Source organism: Lithobates pipiens, unplaced genomic scaffold, assembly GCF_037356315.1.
Source record: "Lithobates pipiens isolate NorthernLeopardFrog02 unplaced genomic scaffold, aLitPip1_a1.2 Scaffold_8, whole genome shotgun sequence".
NCBI classification, from domain to species: Eukaryota; Metazoa; Chordata; class Amphibia; order Anura; family Ranidae; genus Lithobates; species Lithobates pipiens.
The window spans coordinates 51,976,846-51,995,730 of NW_027507903.1; the positions used below are offsets into that span (position 1 = coordinate 51,976,846).

The 18,885-nt window shown below is 39.5% G+C and overlaps 1 protein-coding gene across 1 annotated transcript in view; it reads right to left on the minus strand.

Moving 5' to 3' along the window:
* The window catches only part of MAP1A (microtubule associated protein 1A), a 300,227-nt gene that overhangs the window by 19,933 nt on the left and 261,409 nt on the right, over positions 1-18,885 (minus strand). The window contains exons 3-5 of the mRNA XM_077474271.1: positions 12,552-12,634; positions 9,661-9,801; positions 415-9,103 (exon numbers count right to left, since the gene is read on the minus strand). Of these exons, the coding sequence (XP_077330397.1) occupies positions 415-9,103; positions 9,661-9,801; positions 12,552-12,634 (8,913 nt within the window). The remainder of the gene's footprint in view (positions 1-414; positions 9,104-9,660; positions 9,802-12,551; positions 12,635-18,885) is intronic.

The window sequence follows — 18,885 nt, forward strand, 5'->3', positions numbered from 1 at the left end:
CCACTGTTAAATGTTTCACTTCATGTTGCAGCTGGAGGTCCAGAATGAGTTAAAATAACATACAAGGGCACCTTAAATAATGCAAAATAAAATATTTAACTCATGAGATATTTACTGTATTTTTTTGTGAACTGAACATTCATGAGTTAAATATCGCATTGGTTATTGATTTGATATTCAACTCTTAGTGAATTGACTCCTTAGATAGACTGGACTAATAAATTAAAGCCTCTCTCATAATTAATACAAATAACTCCTAATTCTAAAAAAATAGCTTTGACATATGCCAGCAATATGCATATAGGTAGTACACAACATTCTTCAACACCCATCAAACCTCTAGTGTGCACACAATTTTAATTATGATAAGCGGGCATTAAATGAACTTGAGGCATAGTTCAAAAATGAAATTACCTGTAGATTTGATGCTGTTTACCAGCTTGCTAGGATTACTGCTTCTAGAAAAGTCTTCTTTGTCTTCTCCCCTAGAGGAATGGGTCTGCAATGAAGTTTTTGTTTTTTGAGATTTCTCTGTTGTTTCCTTCCTTGCTGTTGTATGCTTTGAAGATTTCTCTGTTGTCTCTCGGGATGTCTGCTTTGATAGTGTTGGAGAATGTTTTACTTTAGATTCCAGCTTCCTAGCCGGCGAAGTAGATTTGGGTTTATTTAAAGATTTTCTAACACCTTTAGTTTTCTCCTTTAAATCTTTTTTGAGCAGTTTTTCTCCTTTACCCAGGGATAATTCATTTACTAACATTTCAGGGTCTACCATACAGACATCAGGATGTGGAGGATGAGGATAGGGATCCATCATTGGAGCTGGATGTGGATCATGACCTTGTCTTGAGCTGCTGTGGTGAGAATTTCCCACTGCTTTATCTACAGGAAGGAAGTCCGCATCCTCATCAGAATCCATTGCTGCATCAGCTGTTATTGATGGACATTCTTCAGTTTCTGGTGGGACATCAGAATCTGATTGGGAGGATCTAGAATCGCTAACAGATGTTGGAGGTGTTTCCTCAGCAGTGGTCCCCTGTACATGACGGGTTGACCCATGATGAGACCTTCCCTTAACTGAAGGATGACCCTCATCTTGTGACACATCACTATCATCTGAAAGGTCAAGGGGGCTAGGGTTTATAAAAGATGGAGAGAGTTCATCTTTCTTGTGTAAATACTCAGAGGAGGATATTTTGTGCTCATACTCACTTGATGTTCCTAGGCATGGTTCATGTTCATGGGAAGCATCTCCATGATCTTCAGGTCCTCTACCTTTCTGTGTATCTGGAAAGTAAGGTTGGAATGTGTGGTCAGGAGACACAAGAGAAGAGGGCCGGTTTGGTTTTTCTGTATCTTCCTCAGAGTATGGAGAGTCTCTATCAGAATCTGGAGATGCTTTTTCACCCGTTATATCTGAAGAGTAGAACTCCTTTTCAACATACTGTGAATGTTGAAATAATTCCGGCATTGTGTTAACCTCTGTGGGGCCATTTGCCGCTGACAGTTCTTCTTGTTGATGGGGTGGAAATGAAGTCAACACATTAGAAATTGTCGAAATGCCATCCATATTTTCTGCCTGCATAGGTGCTATATGGCCACTAAAAATTTCTTTAACAGTATCTGTTTTTGAGGTGCACGGTGTTCCTTTGCATTCAATTCTACAAGGCAATGTACAGTCATCCATATCATAGGCGCTTGCAGACTCATGATCATCAGTGGCATCCCTTTCCCCTGGTATACAGGGTTTGGCAGCATCAGCTGGAACAAGAGGAGAAACATCCCACAGATTCCTGACTGCTGGCTCAGTATCCGAAGAATAACTGCTAACAATCTGTGAGTAAAGTCCTTCAGCAGTGTCTTTTTTTACTGGAGTGCTAGCTTCAGAAGATGTTTCTGATGCACTGTGAGAATCTTTTTGGTAATCTGCTTCTGAGTATTGTTGACTTGAAACTTTTGCATATAAAGGATTATCTTCAGATGAGCTTAGTGGTGAGAATTGGGTTAAAGAGAAGGAATCTTTTTTGCAAGCGCTTTCAGAAACCTCAAGGTATTCGTTCTGTCCTTTTAACGATGCAACTAAGACATCTACACCTAATTCTTTAGAATCTGAAAATGACAAAGAGTCATAATGTGGTTTGTATGATGCAGAAGCTGCCAAACCTTCAATTTCTTTTTCTGTAACTAAAAACATTCCAGATGAATACTCAGATTCAGTAGCTGAGATTGCAGTTTCTGCAACACCAAAAGATTGCTTCTTGTCCTTACCACATAAAACACCACTTTCTAAAAATGAATCTGCTTCATGGGATTCAATAAAAGCTTCTTTCTGATGGTAATCTATATGGAATTCAGATTCAGGTATATCCTTTGTAAAATCACTTTGTAACTTGAAAGGAGAGTATGTGTAATCCATTTCACGATCGTCCCTCTGCTCTTTTTGTTCATCTTCATGAAAGCTGTGTTCTGTTCTTCCCAGTAAAGAATGTTCAACAGTTTGAGCTCCAATTAATTCCTCAGTTTTTGCTCCAGCCTGAACATTAAAGTGTTCTATTTCTACATCTTTGTGTTCAGAAAGAATACTAAAATTAGCCAAGTCATTCCTTTCCTTAACATCATCAAATGTGTATGTTTCGTATGGCCTTTCTATATCTGCATGCGGAATGGGATCCTTTGTCTCCTTTTCTGACTTCTCTTTGGCTCCTTTCTCCAATTCAGAATCACTTGCATTTTCTTCCCACATGTCTGTTTTTTCATAATAAGAATCTTTAACCTTAACAGGACTTATTTCAGAAAGGGCAACATTCTGACTAGCTAAATCGATGTTACCATCATTTTTTTGTGAAGCATCGAGGTAAGAAACAGCCCTATCTTGGTGACTAGGTTCTATTGTATCTGATTTTTGTGAATGGTCCATGCAGCTAGATGATAATTCGAACTGATCATCTGCTTTTTGTCTTTGTAGCTTTTCAAATGACATATCCGTGTCTAATTTTTCATTACTGACTGATTTAATACTTGACATTTTATCAATGCCTGAGCTTGCTAAATCATGTTGTTGTGTTTCTGTGTACTCAAATGTTGAACGGTCTCCTTTCCCTTTTGGAGACATTGGTGAAGAGAGCTCCTTTTCTCCTGATGTATATAAATGTGACTCTTCCTCCTTTAAGGACATTTGATGACACTGTATGCTTGTAGATACTGCATCAACAGAAGGAATAGTTGACTTTTCTTTCTCTAGATAACTAGCACTTGTTGGCTCAGTCTCTTCCATGATGTGCCCAACACCGGAAATAGCAATCTTCTCATATATATCTGCATACTGAAATGATTTGTCACCTGGATAAGGTGTTGGTTCCCGTTCTTCAATTTTTTTTGTAGAACAATATATTTCTCTTTCTTGTGCACTGGGCTCCAATTGACTATGAGATGATGTAAAGCTGGAATCTGTAGGATAGTCCAGTGAAGTTGGAGAAAGTTTTTTGTCCCGTTTTGAAAGTACATCGCCTTTTGTGTTATCTAGTTTGTCTCCCAAACTATACTCAGTAGTGACTTTAGACAATGGTAGAGTCTCTTGGTATGATGTTTCCACGTATTCTTGCTCCGTGCATTCTCTGGAATATTCATATTGTTCATCTTCCTGTTTTAACTTTTCTTTATAGGCATTATCACTTGATTCCTTGACTGGAGAATGTTCATATGCATCTAATACATTAACAGCATCTGTGCCAAGCTGAAGATCACATTTCTTTTCAACAAAATCACTATCATGAAAATAAACCCTTGTATCAAAGACAGGTTGTGAGTATGGATACTCTTCTTCCTCTTGTGAATCATGGTCTTCAAACCCCTTTGCTACAGGCAAGGAAGCTTCCTTTATTTTTTCTGTATTGCCATCTTGATGGAATATAGGCTTGATTTCTCCATCGTTCCTGTCCAATAAAGCATTAACGGGTGAAGATGTTGTTACATAGGACAGTTTATCTAAGAGGTCAGCTTCATCCGATTGATATGTTGTTTCTTGTTGCAAGAGAGATTCAGCAGGTAATACCTTGTCATCGGTGAGATGAGTTTCAGCGGATATGTAAGAAGACTCCTGCAAAGGGTCTATATGTTTATCCTCTTGGAAATGTGCATATTCTGTATCCAAAATATCCCTCTCTACTCTATCAGGTGTTGACTGTTCTGAACCCTCTAAATTGGAGGCTGGCTGCTCCTCCCAGTCAGAAACATCATCAAGGAAGGTGCTCTCGCCTTCTTCAGTATATCGTAGCTTACTTTCTTTTTTAACATATTCTATTTCTTTAACTTCTTTTGACTCTGTGAACCATATTTTCTTCTCTGAGTTTAGTTGTTTAAGATAGTTATCTTCTGTTTTAGTCAAACCTTCATTATTAGCTTCCTTTTCTGATAATATGTCCTTCTCGAACATCTTTGAGGAACTATTATTTTCCTGTGTGCTTTCTGTAGAATCTACAGATTTTAAATAGTCCAGTGAATATTCCACATCTTGGTAATCTTGGCATGGTTCTTTATAAGAGCTTGTTTTTACTGATTCACTTTCTTTAAGAGCACTGTGATCTGCAAAAGATAGAGAATCCGATTCATCAGGGCTTGAGGAGGAAATTACTGGAGATTGTTCCTTATGCAATACTGGTTCTTCAAGGTGATATGCATGTATCTTTGCCACAGGTGATTCCTCTGAATGGGTTTCTTTATCCTCTCTAGGTTCTGTGGTATGGAGAGAGAGAGGCTGAAACTGATCGTGAAAATGTGTTTCAGGAACCTCTTCTAGATGTTTTTGATCATCCTCAAAGCTTTCCTGTGTGGATAGCAAAGATTCCACATATCCCTGTGATGTTTCATCAGACCCATATCTTGTTTCTTTTTTTTCAGTTTGATCTTTAAACTGTAAAGAACTTTCATTATCCAAATATGTTTCTTTTGTTGGACTATCTTGATATGTTTCATTCACAATTGGACTTTGCTCTATTAATGACATCTGTAAGGAGGTGTCATCTTCTTTTCCTTGTTCTGTGAAGGAAAGTGACTTAGCATCTCCTAGGAAAATATCCTGACTACAACTCACAGGTGACATTTCATCTTTTCCAGGTTTTTGGTCTTTAATATCAACATACTCTGCATACTCTGGCATCTGTTTGGGTGACACTGACTGGAATAGATCAGTGTCTGTTTCTTGTACATGTGAAGATTTCCAGTCTTCATGGGATATTTCCTTAGATGCAATTGTTTCTTCAAGCTGCATGTATGGTCTAGAACCCATTGATATCACTGGCTCTGTAGGAAGCTCACTGAATGGAGCAAGGTCAATGTTTTTATCAATTACTTCGTCTTCCACGCTCTGGATTATTTCTTTCATTGCTGGCAATGTTTCATTGCTAAAATTATCATAATCTTGATCTCTGGTGTATGTTGGCTCTTTTGACGTAAGGGTTTCTGATAGAGTCACCTGCTCTGCAGTTTGAGAAGGCACTTCTTTTGATTTATAATGCTGCTCTGTGCATTTTTCATATAATTCATATTTGTCATGTGCTTCATCTTTCACATCTTCTGCATGTGTAAGTATATCTGCTGCTTCAAAGAGTTCAGCTTGTGTAGTCTCAGATCGGTCCTCAACAGGTGACTGGTGGAATGGTGTGTGTCCTGTGCTTGTAGGCCCAGACTGAGTTGGAGATGCCATTTTAACAGTACTATCATCAGGACTCAAACATCTTTCCTCAGTCTCTGCAAAGATGGAGTCAACTTTCTCTGATTCACCACAAGGAACAGAGGAGGAGAACTTCATATCCATGCCATATGTATATTGGACATCAGCTTGGTCATGCTCAGAAAATAAAACGGAGCTGTAATTTCTTTCATCTGTTGCACCAATATCTGTAGTCTGATCGCTTTCCTCCACCTCTGCAAGACAGCTCTCATAGAGATGACCTTTAGCAGAAGCAATAATTGCCTGAAAATCTTCTGGAGGTGGAGATTTGAAGCACTTATCTTCTTCTAGAGAAGAGGTTGGGGATATTGTACCAGCAGATGGTAAATACTCTATGCCCTGGGTAGCTTCAGTATGGGAAGAGGGAATGCTGTTAGCAGTGTCAAGAAGCAAAGAGCTTTTGCCTGTCTCTTCTGTTTTTGGTGCAGTGATAGAGGCAATAGACTGGTCTTCTGCAACAGATGTGGCAAAAGAAGATAATTTGTCACATTCAGTAATCGATGTTGCTGAAGAAACATGTTCCTCTTCTGCAAGAGGTGCTGCAACAATATTAGTGGAATAACCCACTATTTCAGGCTCTTGTACTCCATACCCCTTCACAGTCACCTCAGAAGAAGGTATAGCCATGATACCATGTATTGCATCAAATGATCCAGGATGATCTGGAACTGAAATATCATAACTTCCTACATCATATTGTAGGTGAGGAATTCTTTCTTCCTGCTCATCATGTATTTCTTCGTCAGAAATTGTCTGCTCGGTTTCTGAATAGCCAGGCATAGTTTCATCTTGGATGTATGATATGTGCTCAGCAGCAGTTCCAGATGACAAAGGGACACCAGCCAGATATGATGGCTCCTTTTCTGCATCTTTTCCATAAAGATTTGATGTATCTGTCTCCTTTTTTAGTGACATTGTAAAATCACATGATATATTTTCTTCTTTTTCATTTAATTGTTCTCTGTACTCACTGTCCTTACATTTCAGTTTATCTTCAGCTTCTTCTACATATTCCTCCATTTCTTCTACATCGGCTTTTTCTACCACCTCGATGCTCTTCTCTGTTTCCTTTTCATCTTTCTCTTTTTTACTGACATAATCATCTTCACATCGCTCAATTATTTCTTCCTTTTGCTTTCTATCCAAAATGCCCTTTTCATCCAATTCATTTTCTTTATCTTCATCAGTTTCCAAATCTTGTATGTCCAAAGTTGGCATAGATTCTAACCTGCTTCTCGCAGACACTTTTGTTTCCACATCTGGTGTGTTCTCATTCTCTTCTTCTGTTGCTACCTCTTCCTCATATTCTGCCATCTCAGCAGGTTCATCCATTGCCGCACCTTCATCTACCAGTTCATTTGTGTCATCTATTTGGTACAATGGCTTCTCTTCATGCTGTGAATCTCCCTCCACATCAGTAGTGGTAATACCCTCATCTGGAGACTCAATAGGGCTTTTTTTATCAGATGTCATCTCTTCTATTTCATTTTCATCTTTGAACTGATTTTGTATAACTAACATATCTGATAGTATGTCTTTAGTAGTATCCTTTTCTAAAAGAATAGCATCCTCTTGTTTTTCATTGAATTGCTCCAGTTTTCCTTCAAACTTCAACTCCTCAAAATCTTTGGTTAGATCTTCAGGAGATGACATAATTGATCTTTGTTCTGCTATATCAGCCATCTGTGGCGACTTTCCCATGGGAACTTGTTGTACGCGACTTACTTTTTGTTCTGATATAGCATCTTTCTCTGCTTTACTTTTTATTTTTTCAGCCCTAAATTTGCCTGGAACTTTTGCTTTATGTAGTGTTTTTCTTACTTCAGGTGTAAACGGTCGTAAGTCAGGCTTGGGTAGTTTCCTAATTTCAGGTTTAACTTCTCTTTTTTTCTCTTCTTTCTTTACATCTTTCTTTTCTTCCTTTTTAACATTTTCTTTCTTGATATCAATTTTTTCTTTCTTTATTTCTTTTTTCTCTTTGTCTTTTTTTTCATCAAGTTTAGAAATCTTGTCCTTGATAGACTTCTTGCCTGTTTTCTCTTTCAAAAGTTTCCGCTTTTCTGCTTTTGCAGAATCAGTTGATTCTGTTTTTGTTTTTTCAATCTTTGAAGGCTTTTCAGTATGTTTTTCTAAAGCTTCTTTAACCTTTTTCTCAGTTTTGGGCTCTTTTGTGATCTCTGATTTAACTTCCTTGACCACCTCTTCTGAAATGTCTTCCCTTTTACTTGGTTTACCTGTGCTTGGTCTTGTAGATGATTTGAGACTTTCTTTGCTGTCTGCCCTTTGTTTGATTTTTGTGTGCTTACCAATAGATGGTGGGCCACCAGCAGAAATGTCCTTTTGTGTTGCAACTGGATACCTCAAGAAATCTAAATGCTTAAGCTTTTCAAGACCTTCAAGAATTTTATTTTGTGGTGCATTTCCAGGAAACAAGACACGTACTATTTTTTCAGTTGGGCTGGCTGGGAGCCAGACGACTAGGGCAGTGATGGATGTAAGATATGGTACTGAAATTTCACCCTCTTTGCCATTTGGTAGAATTATGCCAGTTTTTGCTTTGCTGTTTCCAGCCCATTTTTGCATTAAAAACTGCATTTCTTTGCTGTCTTTCACTGGATTCAACACATACATATCCAACCTGCCAACACCCATTTTATGAAACAATGTTATGGGCTCTATTGTGTTGCTCACTACCCTGTACAAAGGCTCTGCTTTTATTCCTAATTTATTTAAGTATTGTAATGTTAGACAAGCTTCTTCAATACTTCTTTTAACCTTCATACCAGATTCAGGCATTTTGAGTTTATCTGGTACATTGAAGAACACAACCCCAAGTTCTGGGGATATTAGGTTCTTCATCCAGTCACTATAAGCAGTAGAGCCCTGAGATTGTTCTTCATCTTGTTCAGCTATCTTTCTTTGAAGAAGTCCATTTATTCCAGGTAGATTATCTGCTCCAATATGTGTCAGCAATATGGAGTCAATCCTATCTAAATGCCGAACTAGCTTCCAAAAGCAGGATTTCCTTTCAGATCCACCATCTACTAGAATATTAAATCCATTAACAGCAAAAAGGGCAGAGTCTCCTCTGCCGCCAGGAAATATGTAACAACATGGCTTTGACAGTTTCAAAAAACCACCAGAATTGGGTGGCTCCAGGAGATCAAAAGGAGAAGGAACATCAACAGTCTCTGAGACATAATCTGCAAATTCCGAAACACCATCCATTGCAGGTAAGACTGGTTCAGGATTGAGCTTTAAACTGATGATATCCTGGAAATTGGAATGTCCAAGGTTGCACCAATCACCTTCTTCCAAACAAGAAACCGTTAAAGAAGCCTTGATCTCTGGATCAGTGTTACTGAAAAGCTGACAAACCTGCAGTGACAAAAGCAGAAAAAATGAGTTACTCAACCCTGATGAGAAAGCAATCTTGGTCTAAAGGAAACTGACATTTTTTATTTATTGATCAACCCAGCCATGAATGATACATAAAGATAAAACCTCCCATCTACAGCCCTTGAATACAACAGCATAATGCAAAGCAACTAATTGGAGGAGTACTGTCCTGGGTTTTGATCTCTGTTCACCAGCTGTGGCAATTATAAATAGTTCCCACTCCCTATGTTGCAATTTTATCTAATTTATGACACAGATAATGCAGCATGAGGAGCTGGAACATTAGTATATAGTGTATACAGTGTAAACAGTATATGATATATACACTACTTTGCAACCACAATGAACCTTTCACTAATATCACTTTTAGGTGGACAGACATTGTAAGCTGAAATTGGCTCATATTTGAACCAAAGACAAACATATCACAAAAGTCCAACCAGTATGGCGCCAAGCTCCAAAAAGAAAAGCTGATTACTGATAAGTAAAACAGTTTTACATCATTTAGTTAATGATTTTGACTATACGATACTTACCTCTGGGTCACTGAACACCTCTCCAAGTCTTCGAAGGGGAAAAGTGCCACTTTGTAGAATTAAGTCTCCTTCTTGGTCTGAACACTGACCACTTAAGATGAGTAGTTTGTAGGCAGAAGGATCCGTGATCAAGGAGCGTACCTTAAAAATAGAATTCAGAGCACATTTAGCAATGTGCAATGCAAAACAATCTAATATGCTTTGAATAACCAGAGAACTTGGCCCCTCAGAGTGACAACATATATGGATTTTGCCTCTGCACAGAATAGGGATAATGTCTCAATTTATACAAAGTGTTGGGTACAAATATAGACCAAGCTGTGAATGTTACCAGTACCATTTTTGTTCTAGAAATAGTGATGATTTAATATTTAACAATCCAATATAAATGGCATCCTTTTTTTCTAATCAGAGCTCAGGAAAGTTAACCTACTTTCCTGGCTAGGGCTTAAAAAGTAACTTCAGGCTAAACTTTTTTTTCTTTGCTTGAAAAAGTATGTGTGAGTGTGTGCTTTCCATTTATTCTACACATGCTTACCTCACTGTCTTGAAAGATGTTTAAAAACACTTCTCTATTACTTCTGCCTTACTTCCTCGACAGACTTTAGGTTATGACAGAGGAAGGAGTTGACCAGCTGATGGTAGATGATGCAGGGTGTGTGCTAATGAGATCGGCTGGTCAACTTCTCTCTGTGTTGTGACCTAAAGTCTGTCCAGGAAGTAAGGCAGAAGTAATTGATATGTGTTTTTTTAACAGCTATGCAGAGAGTGAATTTAAGCCTATGTAGTCCTAATGCAAAGCTGTTTTATTTTTGCAAAATAAGTACATTAATCCTATACTGGTACATAGGCGAGCTGGAATTTAGAAAAAATGGTGAACAAAGATGAACTTAGCCTTTAAGCTAGCGATACATTATACAGTTTTCTAGTTTCGTTTCCTTTAGATTTACCTTCAACTACGTAGAGCAGCCTTTCTCAACCTTTTTACCCCAGGGGAACCCTTAAAATAATTTTCAGGTATCGGGGGAACCCCTGATAAAACCCATTGATTGGGGGTCAGTGGGAACAATGCCCCTTACTTTGGTGGTCATTGAGAAGAATGCCCTTTTTTACAGTGGTGGTAAGAATGGCCCCCTTAAAGAGAGCTATAAAGATCTTTGGTGTCATACCACTGGTTCCTCCAAATGACATTGGCTCAGAACTATGTAGGCACCATCAAAACAAGAGGTAAATCAGCCACAGCTCAGGGAACCCCTTGCCACCTCTGGAGGAACCCTGGTTGAGAATGGCTGACGTAGAGCAAGGTCCTGCCTGACTGAGTACAAACTGTGTTTAAAGGAAAGTAACTTTGTGGGAACAAAAATATAAAAAAATATATTAATATAGCATATACAATTGCAACACAAGTCATATTGTAATGTAATATGGCTACCCACAGGTGTCCTGTACAGAACACCCTGCAGATAATTTCCTGCTTGTGTGATTGGCTCACTGATTTTCCCAGAAGTCTGCACTAAGATACAAGTCAGATTTCAGGCATCCCCTGCAACACAAAACTTTAGGTGAGATACTCTCAATAGGAAATCAAGTCTAAAGGGATGCAGATCCAGAAATTTTCCTCATTAGAGCTTTGCAGGTGCAGCAGCTGGTTGATAATTATGAAACAACTCCCATTAGACTCACTCTAATGGACACAGACAAACACACAGGGATTTCTTTTGAATAATAGAAGTTAGTAATCTGCAATAAAGTTTGTCAAAATCCTTGTAATGTACATACTGTTGATCATCCAGAGGGGAATGCTTTTTTTTGCAAAAAAAGTAGAGTTACTCTTTAAGTTTGACCTCACATGATATGTTTTTTGTAAATATAAAGGAACATTTTACAAGAATATAGTTTAATGTATGGCCAGCCTTACACACAAGAACAAGCACACCAATTTGGGAGACTTCCTCTTAAGGCTTGTTCCAGTGACAACAATGACATTTTGGGTCTTCCCTCACTTTCTCTTCTATTGTAAAAGATCTAAAAGTATGGCGAAATCTCAACAAAAAGGACAAAAAAGTCAGGAAAAAAAGGGATGGTGTCCCTAACCTTTTTCACGTTTTCTCCAAAGGCTTTGGCCCCTCTATAAAATATGCAAGTTCATATACAGTATAAGCTATGCAATTTATATTCTTGATGGATAACACTGGGGAGATATTTAAACTTGTTTTATACATGTACTTATTGGATCCAAAGGATCAAAAAATGAGTTTGAAAGCTGGCTTTTTATGTCTACTGCAAGGGTGGACTAGCACCTCCTCTTGCGTGTATTGTTCTAAAGCAGTCTTAGCCCTTGTACACACGGTCGGACATTCCGACGGAAAATGTCCAATCGGACCGTGTTGTCGGATAATCCGACTGTGTGTGGGCTCCATCGGACTGTTTCCATTGACATATCCGACGGACAAAGTTTTAGAGCTAGGCTATAAAACTTTCCAACAACATGATCCGATCGCCTTTGTCCGATTGTGTGTAGAGAATTCCGATCGGACAAAGTGCCACGCATGCTCAGATCAAATTCCTAGACCAAAGCTATTGGCTACTAGCCTGAACGTAGTCCCGTGGTAATGAAATAACGTCATCACGTTACGTACGATCGGATTTTCCGACAACTTTGTCCGACCGTTTGTATGCAACACAAGTTCGACGGATTTTGTTGTCGGAATGTCCGACCGTGTGTACAAGGGCTTAGACTTTTCAATTACAGCAACAGGTTGTGAGATGGGCACTAGGAACCAATGTTTAATCCAAAAGTTGAAATTTGAATCATGCATGCTTAGAAGGTAACTGTACAATCAAATATATATACACAATTTCAGCAGTATACATTTTAGAAATGGTTGTACCTCATGAACAATGCTTTCGGCATTGGGATTCACCAAGATCACTGTCTCTAGGACATCACTTTGATGCTGTAGAGTTCTTTGGCCTATGGAAAATATTGATATAACAATATTATTTTGGATATTACAGAAAACCGACAATTAACCCTGTCACTTGTCTGCTTGAATGATAATTGAATTCACGAATAATACATTACTGGGAATGAAACACATTTGTGGAAAATATGTGAATAAAAGCCATTCAAATGAAGGAAAAAACGAAAAATGTGCTATTCATTTTACTTCCAAATCAGTTTGTAATTTTCCTCCCACACAGCACTTGCATTCTGTAAACCTAATGCAAGAATATTATCTTACCAGCTGTAAACACTTGAGGAATTTACATCTATACAAAGGCTACCCACAGACAATTCGGAAGTAAACTCAGCAAATCATTAACAAGTAATTTTATGTTAAGATCCAAAATCATAAACTAAATAAGAAAATAGAATGGCATCCTTGGATTTCTACTAATTGAGTTTTCTTTTGTATTGTGCCAATTAAAAATGTTATAATAAATAAATGCCAATTGCCTTCTTTAACTGAGAGTCTAAAGGAAAAGGCCCCTTCAATATGTACGTATCTGGAAAGAAAAAGCCCCCGAGTATATATGTGATTTATGAGCTTTAACTTACAGTAGAACTTTAGTCAGGTGAAGTCCTTCTAGGTCACTAGATGTTGGTCCCTTTTGCAGGTATAGCTATGTAAAACATTAACCACTTGCCGACCGCTGCACGCCGATATACGTCAGCACAATGGCAGCGGTGGGCAAATGAGCGTACCTGTACGTCCCCTTTAATCGGCGAGGTTAGTGGGCGTGCATGACCGGTGGATTTAATGTCCGCCAGTCTCTCGTCGATCGTGCCATGGAGCCTCAGAACTGGGAAGTGCCTATGTAAACAAGGCACTTCCCCGTTCTGTCTTGTGTCATGACAGAGATCACTGCTTCCTGTCATCGGGAGCAGTGATCGCTGTCATGTGAGTTGTAGCCCATCCTCCCAAAGTTAGAATCACTCCCTAGGACACAATTAACCCCTTCATCGCCCCCTAGTGGTTAACCCCTTCCCTGCCAGTGTCATTTACACAGTAATCAGTGCATTTTTATAAGCACTGATCGTTGTATAAATGACAACGGTCCCAAAATAGTGTCAAAATTGTCCGATGTGTCTGCCATAATGTCGCAGTCACGATACAAATTTGCAGATCGTCGCCAGGGGGTAAAATCTTGCGGGGCTGAAGCAGTTAAAAATATGTTTAACACCCAGTAATATACTGTCTCGCGCAGCGTCTTGCAAGAAGAAAAAGGAGCAATGCTAATGCTGAAGGCAATTCACAGTACACACTAATTTTGGTAGAATAATCATCAATGTAGAATGCATGATACTTGGTAAAGAACATCATTTTTTTTATCAAGTTGTTATGGGTAAAATTTTAAGCCAGAAGAATGGCTTAAAGCTCAACTCCATGTTTTTCCTCCCCCCTAGCAATCCTCCCCATCCATAAAATCCCCTCAGATCTTAACAGGAAAAAGAAAAGAAAAAAAAAACTCAACACAATACATACCTTCCATCCAGGGCTTTTTTTCAGCTGGAACATGGGGGAACGCAGTTCCGGCACCTCCATTACTGATTTTAGGTAATGGCAAAGGGTGCTGGGGTGTGCTGGAGGGTCTATTGTTGCTGGAGATCTATTTTTGTGTTGTGGTCTATTGTTGCTGGAGATCTATTTTTGTGTCGTGGTCTATTGTTGCTGGAGATCTATTTTTGTGTGGTGGTCTATTGTTGCTGCAGATCTATTTTTGTGTGGTGGTCTATTGTTGCTGGAGATCTATTTTTGTGTGGTGGTCTATTGTTGCTGGAGATCTATTTTGTGTGGTGGTCTATTGTTGCTGCCGGAGGGACTTATGTTGCAGTAAGGGATCTACTGTTGAGGAGAGGAAATGTATGATGCTGGCTGCTCAGAGAACTGTTGCTGCTGCTGTGGGTCTGTTGTTGCTTATTGTTTCTTGGGGGGGTCTATTGTTGCGTAGGGGGGTCAATTTTATTACTTGTTACCATTAACAAATTCCATACAAATTATTTTGCACCACAAAATTATATTTGTGTTCTCTAAAATGAGCAGTACTGGGAGGTGGGTAAGGGGTGGAAACAAGGGATGGTGCTCGGAGGTGGGTAGGGGGCGGAGGCAAGATGTGACTCGTAAGGGAGGGTTCCTGCACCTATTCTCTGATAAAAAAAGTCCTGCTTCCATCTATACTTTTTCTAGCGTTCTTAAAGCTAATCTTCACCTTTAGATTTAGGTTCCCTTTCCACCCCTCCTCTACACACAGAGCGCACTTTTGTTTTGTTTACTTTTTTTTTTTTTTTTATGTAAAAGTCCTGCCCCCCCCATACACTCACCTAAGCCCAGTGTTGAAACAAAGGGTCACGTATGTTTATGGGCTATTTCCATGCATTGACAGCCTATACAAAATAAATGGGTGGTTTTAACAGAGAAGTATAAAAAAAAAAAACATGCATACTCACCTAGGTGGATGCAGCATTAATCTGTCCCTTGCTGCCTCTAGACCGAGAACTGAGCAATCAAACACTACCGTCATTTTACCTCTCTCAGAAGCCTTCCCCCTGGCAGCAGAAAAATACCCGATGATTGTAAAAGTGTCTAAAGCTTTTGCAAGTGTTTACAGGGCAATAATTAATTTCATTGCCCAGAATAATAATTTTTTCTGGCCATTGAAATTAATTAATGTTCTAGCGCTAAACATGCCTAGCATTAACATGCATTTAGATGTATTTACAAGCATCGTGTGTTTTTTCTGCCCAAACTCTGCTGCTCCTGGACGCACGGCCAGTGTTTTTTTTTTCCTGCCTCTAAACTCTCTTGCCACTAAACGCTACTAAAAGTCTGTGTATGCATGAACACATAGGCCAACATGCAGGGGAATCTAGAGGCAGGAAACCAAAAATCTAGACGCTAGAGCAACTGTAAAATAAAGTCCAGTGTGTATGAGGCCTAATACAGAAGCGCTGACATATAGTACCTTGATCCTGTATAAGCAAACCCTGTAAACAAAAAGCTAATGCCCCATTCACACTTTTTGTAGCAGGAATGTACGTCCCTGCTCACAATTTTTTGGGGTAATTTACATGCATTTCTGTGTGTTGTGCATAGGGAAGCCCATTCATGTATCTTAGCGTGGTAAGTTTTCTGGCTGTGCTGGGTGAACAGCATAACTGCCCTCCAATGGCCAAGACTTGTGCTGACATGCTCCCTGCACAGCCATTCGCTGGGAAGATCAGTGTACTGCTATTTCTCCACCCCTAACTCCCCAAACCCCTTATGAAGCTGAGAACAGAGATAATGTGATCACTTATAAAAACAGAAAAAAAGTATTTATGCTGTAAATATTTTATATATATATTCAAATGTTTTACAAGGTCACATATACTTTTGTCAGGACTGGGCTCATGGTATTCACAAGCAGCTCTTTCTTTCAGTACACAGAGGCTGCTCAGCTTTCGGTTAGTTACCAGCCACTAATTGGTTCCACAGTGACTGACCTACTTACCATTACCTGCCTCATTAGTCCAGCCTTCAGCCAGCCCCTATTGTCTATTTAAACAGCTTTGTTAATTTCCTCCATGCCCTTGTGTGGTCAACATCTCCTGTGTTTTCCTGCTGTGTTCCTGGGTATCACTTGGCCTGGCCGACTTCTCTTCTGATTCCTGCTCCTGATTTTTGGTTCCTAAAAATGCTGACTTCTGGTTCCCTGACCCTGGCTCGTCTGATTACCCCCTCTGGCTTCCAAACCCTGACTTCTGTTTTTGACTAGGTTCCTGAACTATTTTTGCTATTACTCTAAAAGTGTGATTTTAACTGCATTTTCTGTCTCTGCCCGGTTCATTGCTCCTGACACTTTAAATTTAAAGTGGGTCTGTAATCACCTATGCATGTTTTAACTAAATCATTGGGTTTCATGCATAGGCAAACATTAAATCATTGTATTTAAATAGTACTGGGCATTACAGTTCCACTTTAAGAGAAAAAAATATTACCCAATATCTAGAAATATAAAGATAATTACCCAATATCTGTATCCATTTGATAGAATCCTGCCATCTTTAATAAGCGAAAAGCAATACAATACAGTATCTAGTCTGGAATCCTGGAGGCAGTTTCAGTTTCAATAAAACCTCTGTAGTGTTCCTGTTTTTTCAGCTGTGCAGGCAGCATCAATTACTGCCATCATAGTGAAACATATGTCTTTTATCTGGTTAGCGCACACATCATCATATAATATTTAACTGCATATGCAGGCCTATTTTTGTGGGTAGAAAATACCATCCACGGACAATGTCACACAGAATAATCTGCTTCTGTCTCATTATCTTGTCAGTTTAAATCCTTTAAAATCATGTAAATTTGCAACCATTCAACAAACAATATATTAGCTTCAGTTATAAATACTATTTACTTATGTATGTTATAAATGGTTTAAAAAAATGTACAGCCAAAACAATTTGTAGTCCTGTAAAAAGCCTAATGCCCCATACGAACGGTCGGAGTTTCAGACGGAAAATGTGCAATCAGATCATGTTGTCGGAAAATCCGATCGTGTGTGGGCTCCATCTGACTTTTTCCGTCGGATTTTCCGACGCACAAAGTTTGAGAGCAGGATCTAAAATTTTCTGACAACAAAATTCAATCACATAAATTCCGATCGTGTGTAGACAATTCCGATGGACAAAGTGCCATGCATGCCCAGAATAAACTAAGAGACGAAAGCTATTGGTTACTGGCCCGTTTATAGTCCCAATGTACGTGTTTGACCTCACCTTGTTCAGAACAGTTGGATTTTCTGAGAACTTTGTGCGATCGTGTGTATGCAACACAAGTTTCGGCCAAAATCCGTCTGAAAAAATCCGACGCATTTTGTGGTAGGAATGCCCGACCGTGTGTATGAGGCATTACAGTAGTGGCTCAGGATGCACATATCTGGAATTTAGCAATGGGTGCCTGTGGATGTTTATTGGTACTGGTTAACAAACATCATATTTCTACTAATCCCTCATATTTAATTTAATCTCTAACCCTGATAAATTTGAATATGTTGTTATATCTGTGACAATCAGTATCTGTGTACATTAATCAATTTCAGAGTTCCCATCAAAGGGAAAGTGCACTTTTTAAATGACAAGAACATGGTAACATTTCAAAGGGGGGGGGGACAATCTAAAGAAATATTGAAATATCGTTAACCTCCGTTTTTTGCCATTCCTTATTGACTTTGTTCTGTTCTCTTTTTCCTTGTTTGTCTGGCAAGAGCCATCTTACACAAAGACCTAGGCTAGTGAACAGGCAGACATAGCTAAAGGTAAATTTCCACTTTTTTTTATACAAGCCAAGCGGTTTTCAAAGTGTGGCCTTTTGCTAGCCTTTATCCAGTTTTTGGGGCACTATTCCTCCCACTGATATGAGGTGGTATTCCTTTCATGGACACCAACAGTGGGGCACTATTTTCCCCCACTAATACTAATGATGAGGCACTATTCTTTCCACTAATACCAATGGTGGGGCACTATTCCTCCCAATGATACCAATGATGGGGCACTATTCCTCCTACTGATACCAATGATGGGGTAATCATTTTACTACCACTGACCACCAAGCCTAAGGCATTGTTTACTCCCTCTGATGTCAGGACTTTCTGAATCCCCACTGGTCCCCGTTCAGGCCCACCTAATGTTTGAAGGCCTTGCTATGCATTTTAAGAAAGTTTATTTAACTACTTCCCACCCGGCCAACATACATATACGGCCAGGTGGGAGCTCTCTCCTTCTGAGTGGACGTTCAGGAACGTCCTTCAGAAGGAGGAGAATGGCGAGCAGAGGTGCAATCCCGATGCACTTGTGTCACCAGGTCACGTCGCATCTCCAATCGGCAGGTGGGCTCTGTGATTGGCTCTCCTGATCACATGACGCCCGTGTCCAATCACAGCCGTCATGTGACGTAAACAAACCGCCGGGTTGCTAGGCAATCGGCTCTCCTCTCCTCACATGGAAGTTGTCGCTGAGGAGAGGAGAGCGGATCGCTGCAGCCGGCTGCTGATCAGTGAGTATGAGCTGTTTGACACACACATCCACCCAGGCTGCAGCCCTGGGCGTTGAAGAACCCCGATCACCTGACTCCTCCCGAATGAATAACCTATTCCAGCTTGCACAGCGGCCAAAGAAACTCCTGCTGATTGGCTGAGACAACTTATTTACCCATCACCTGAATTCACTGTAATCCATCATCC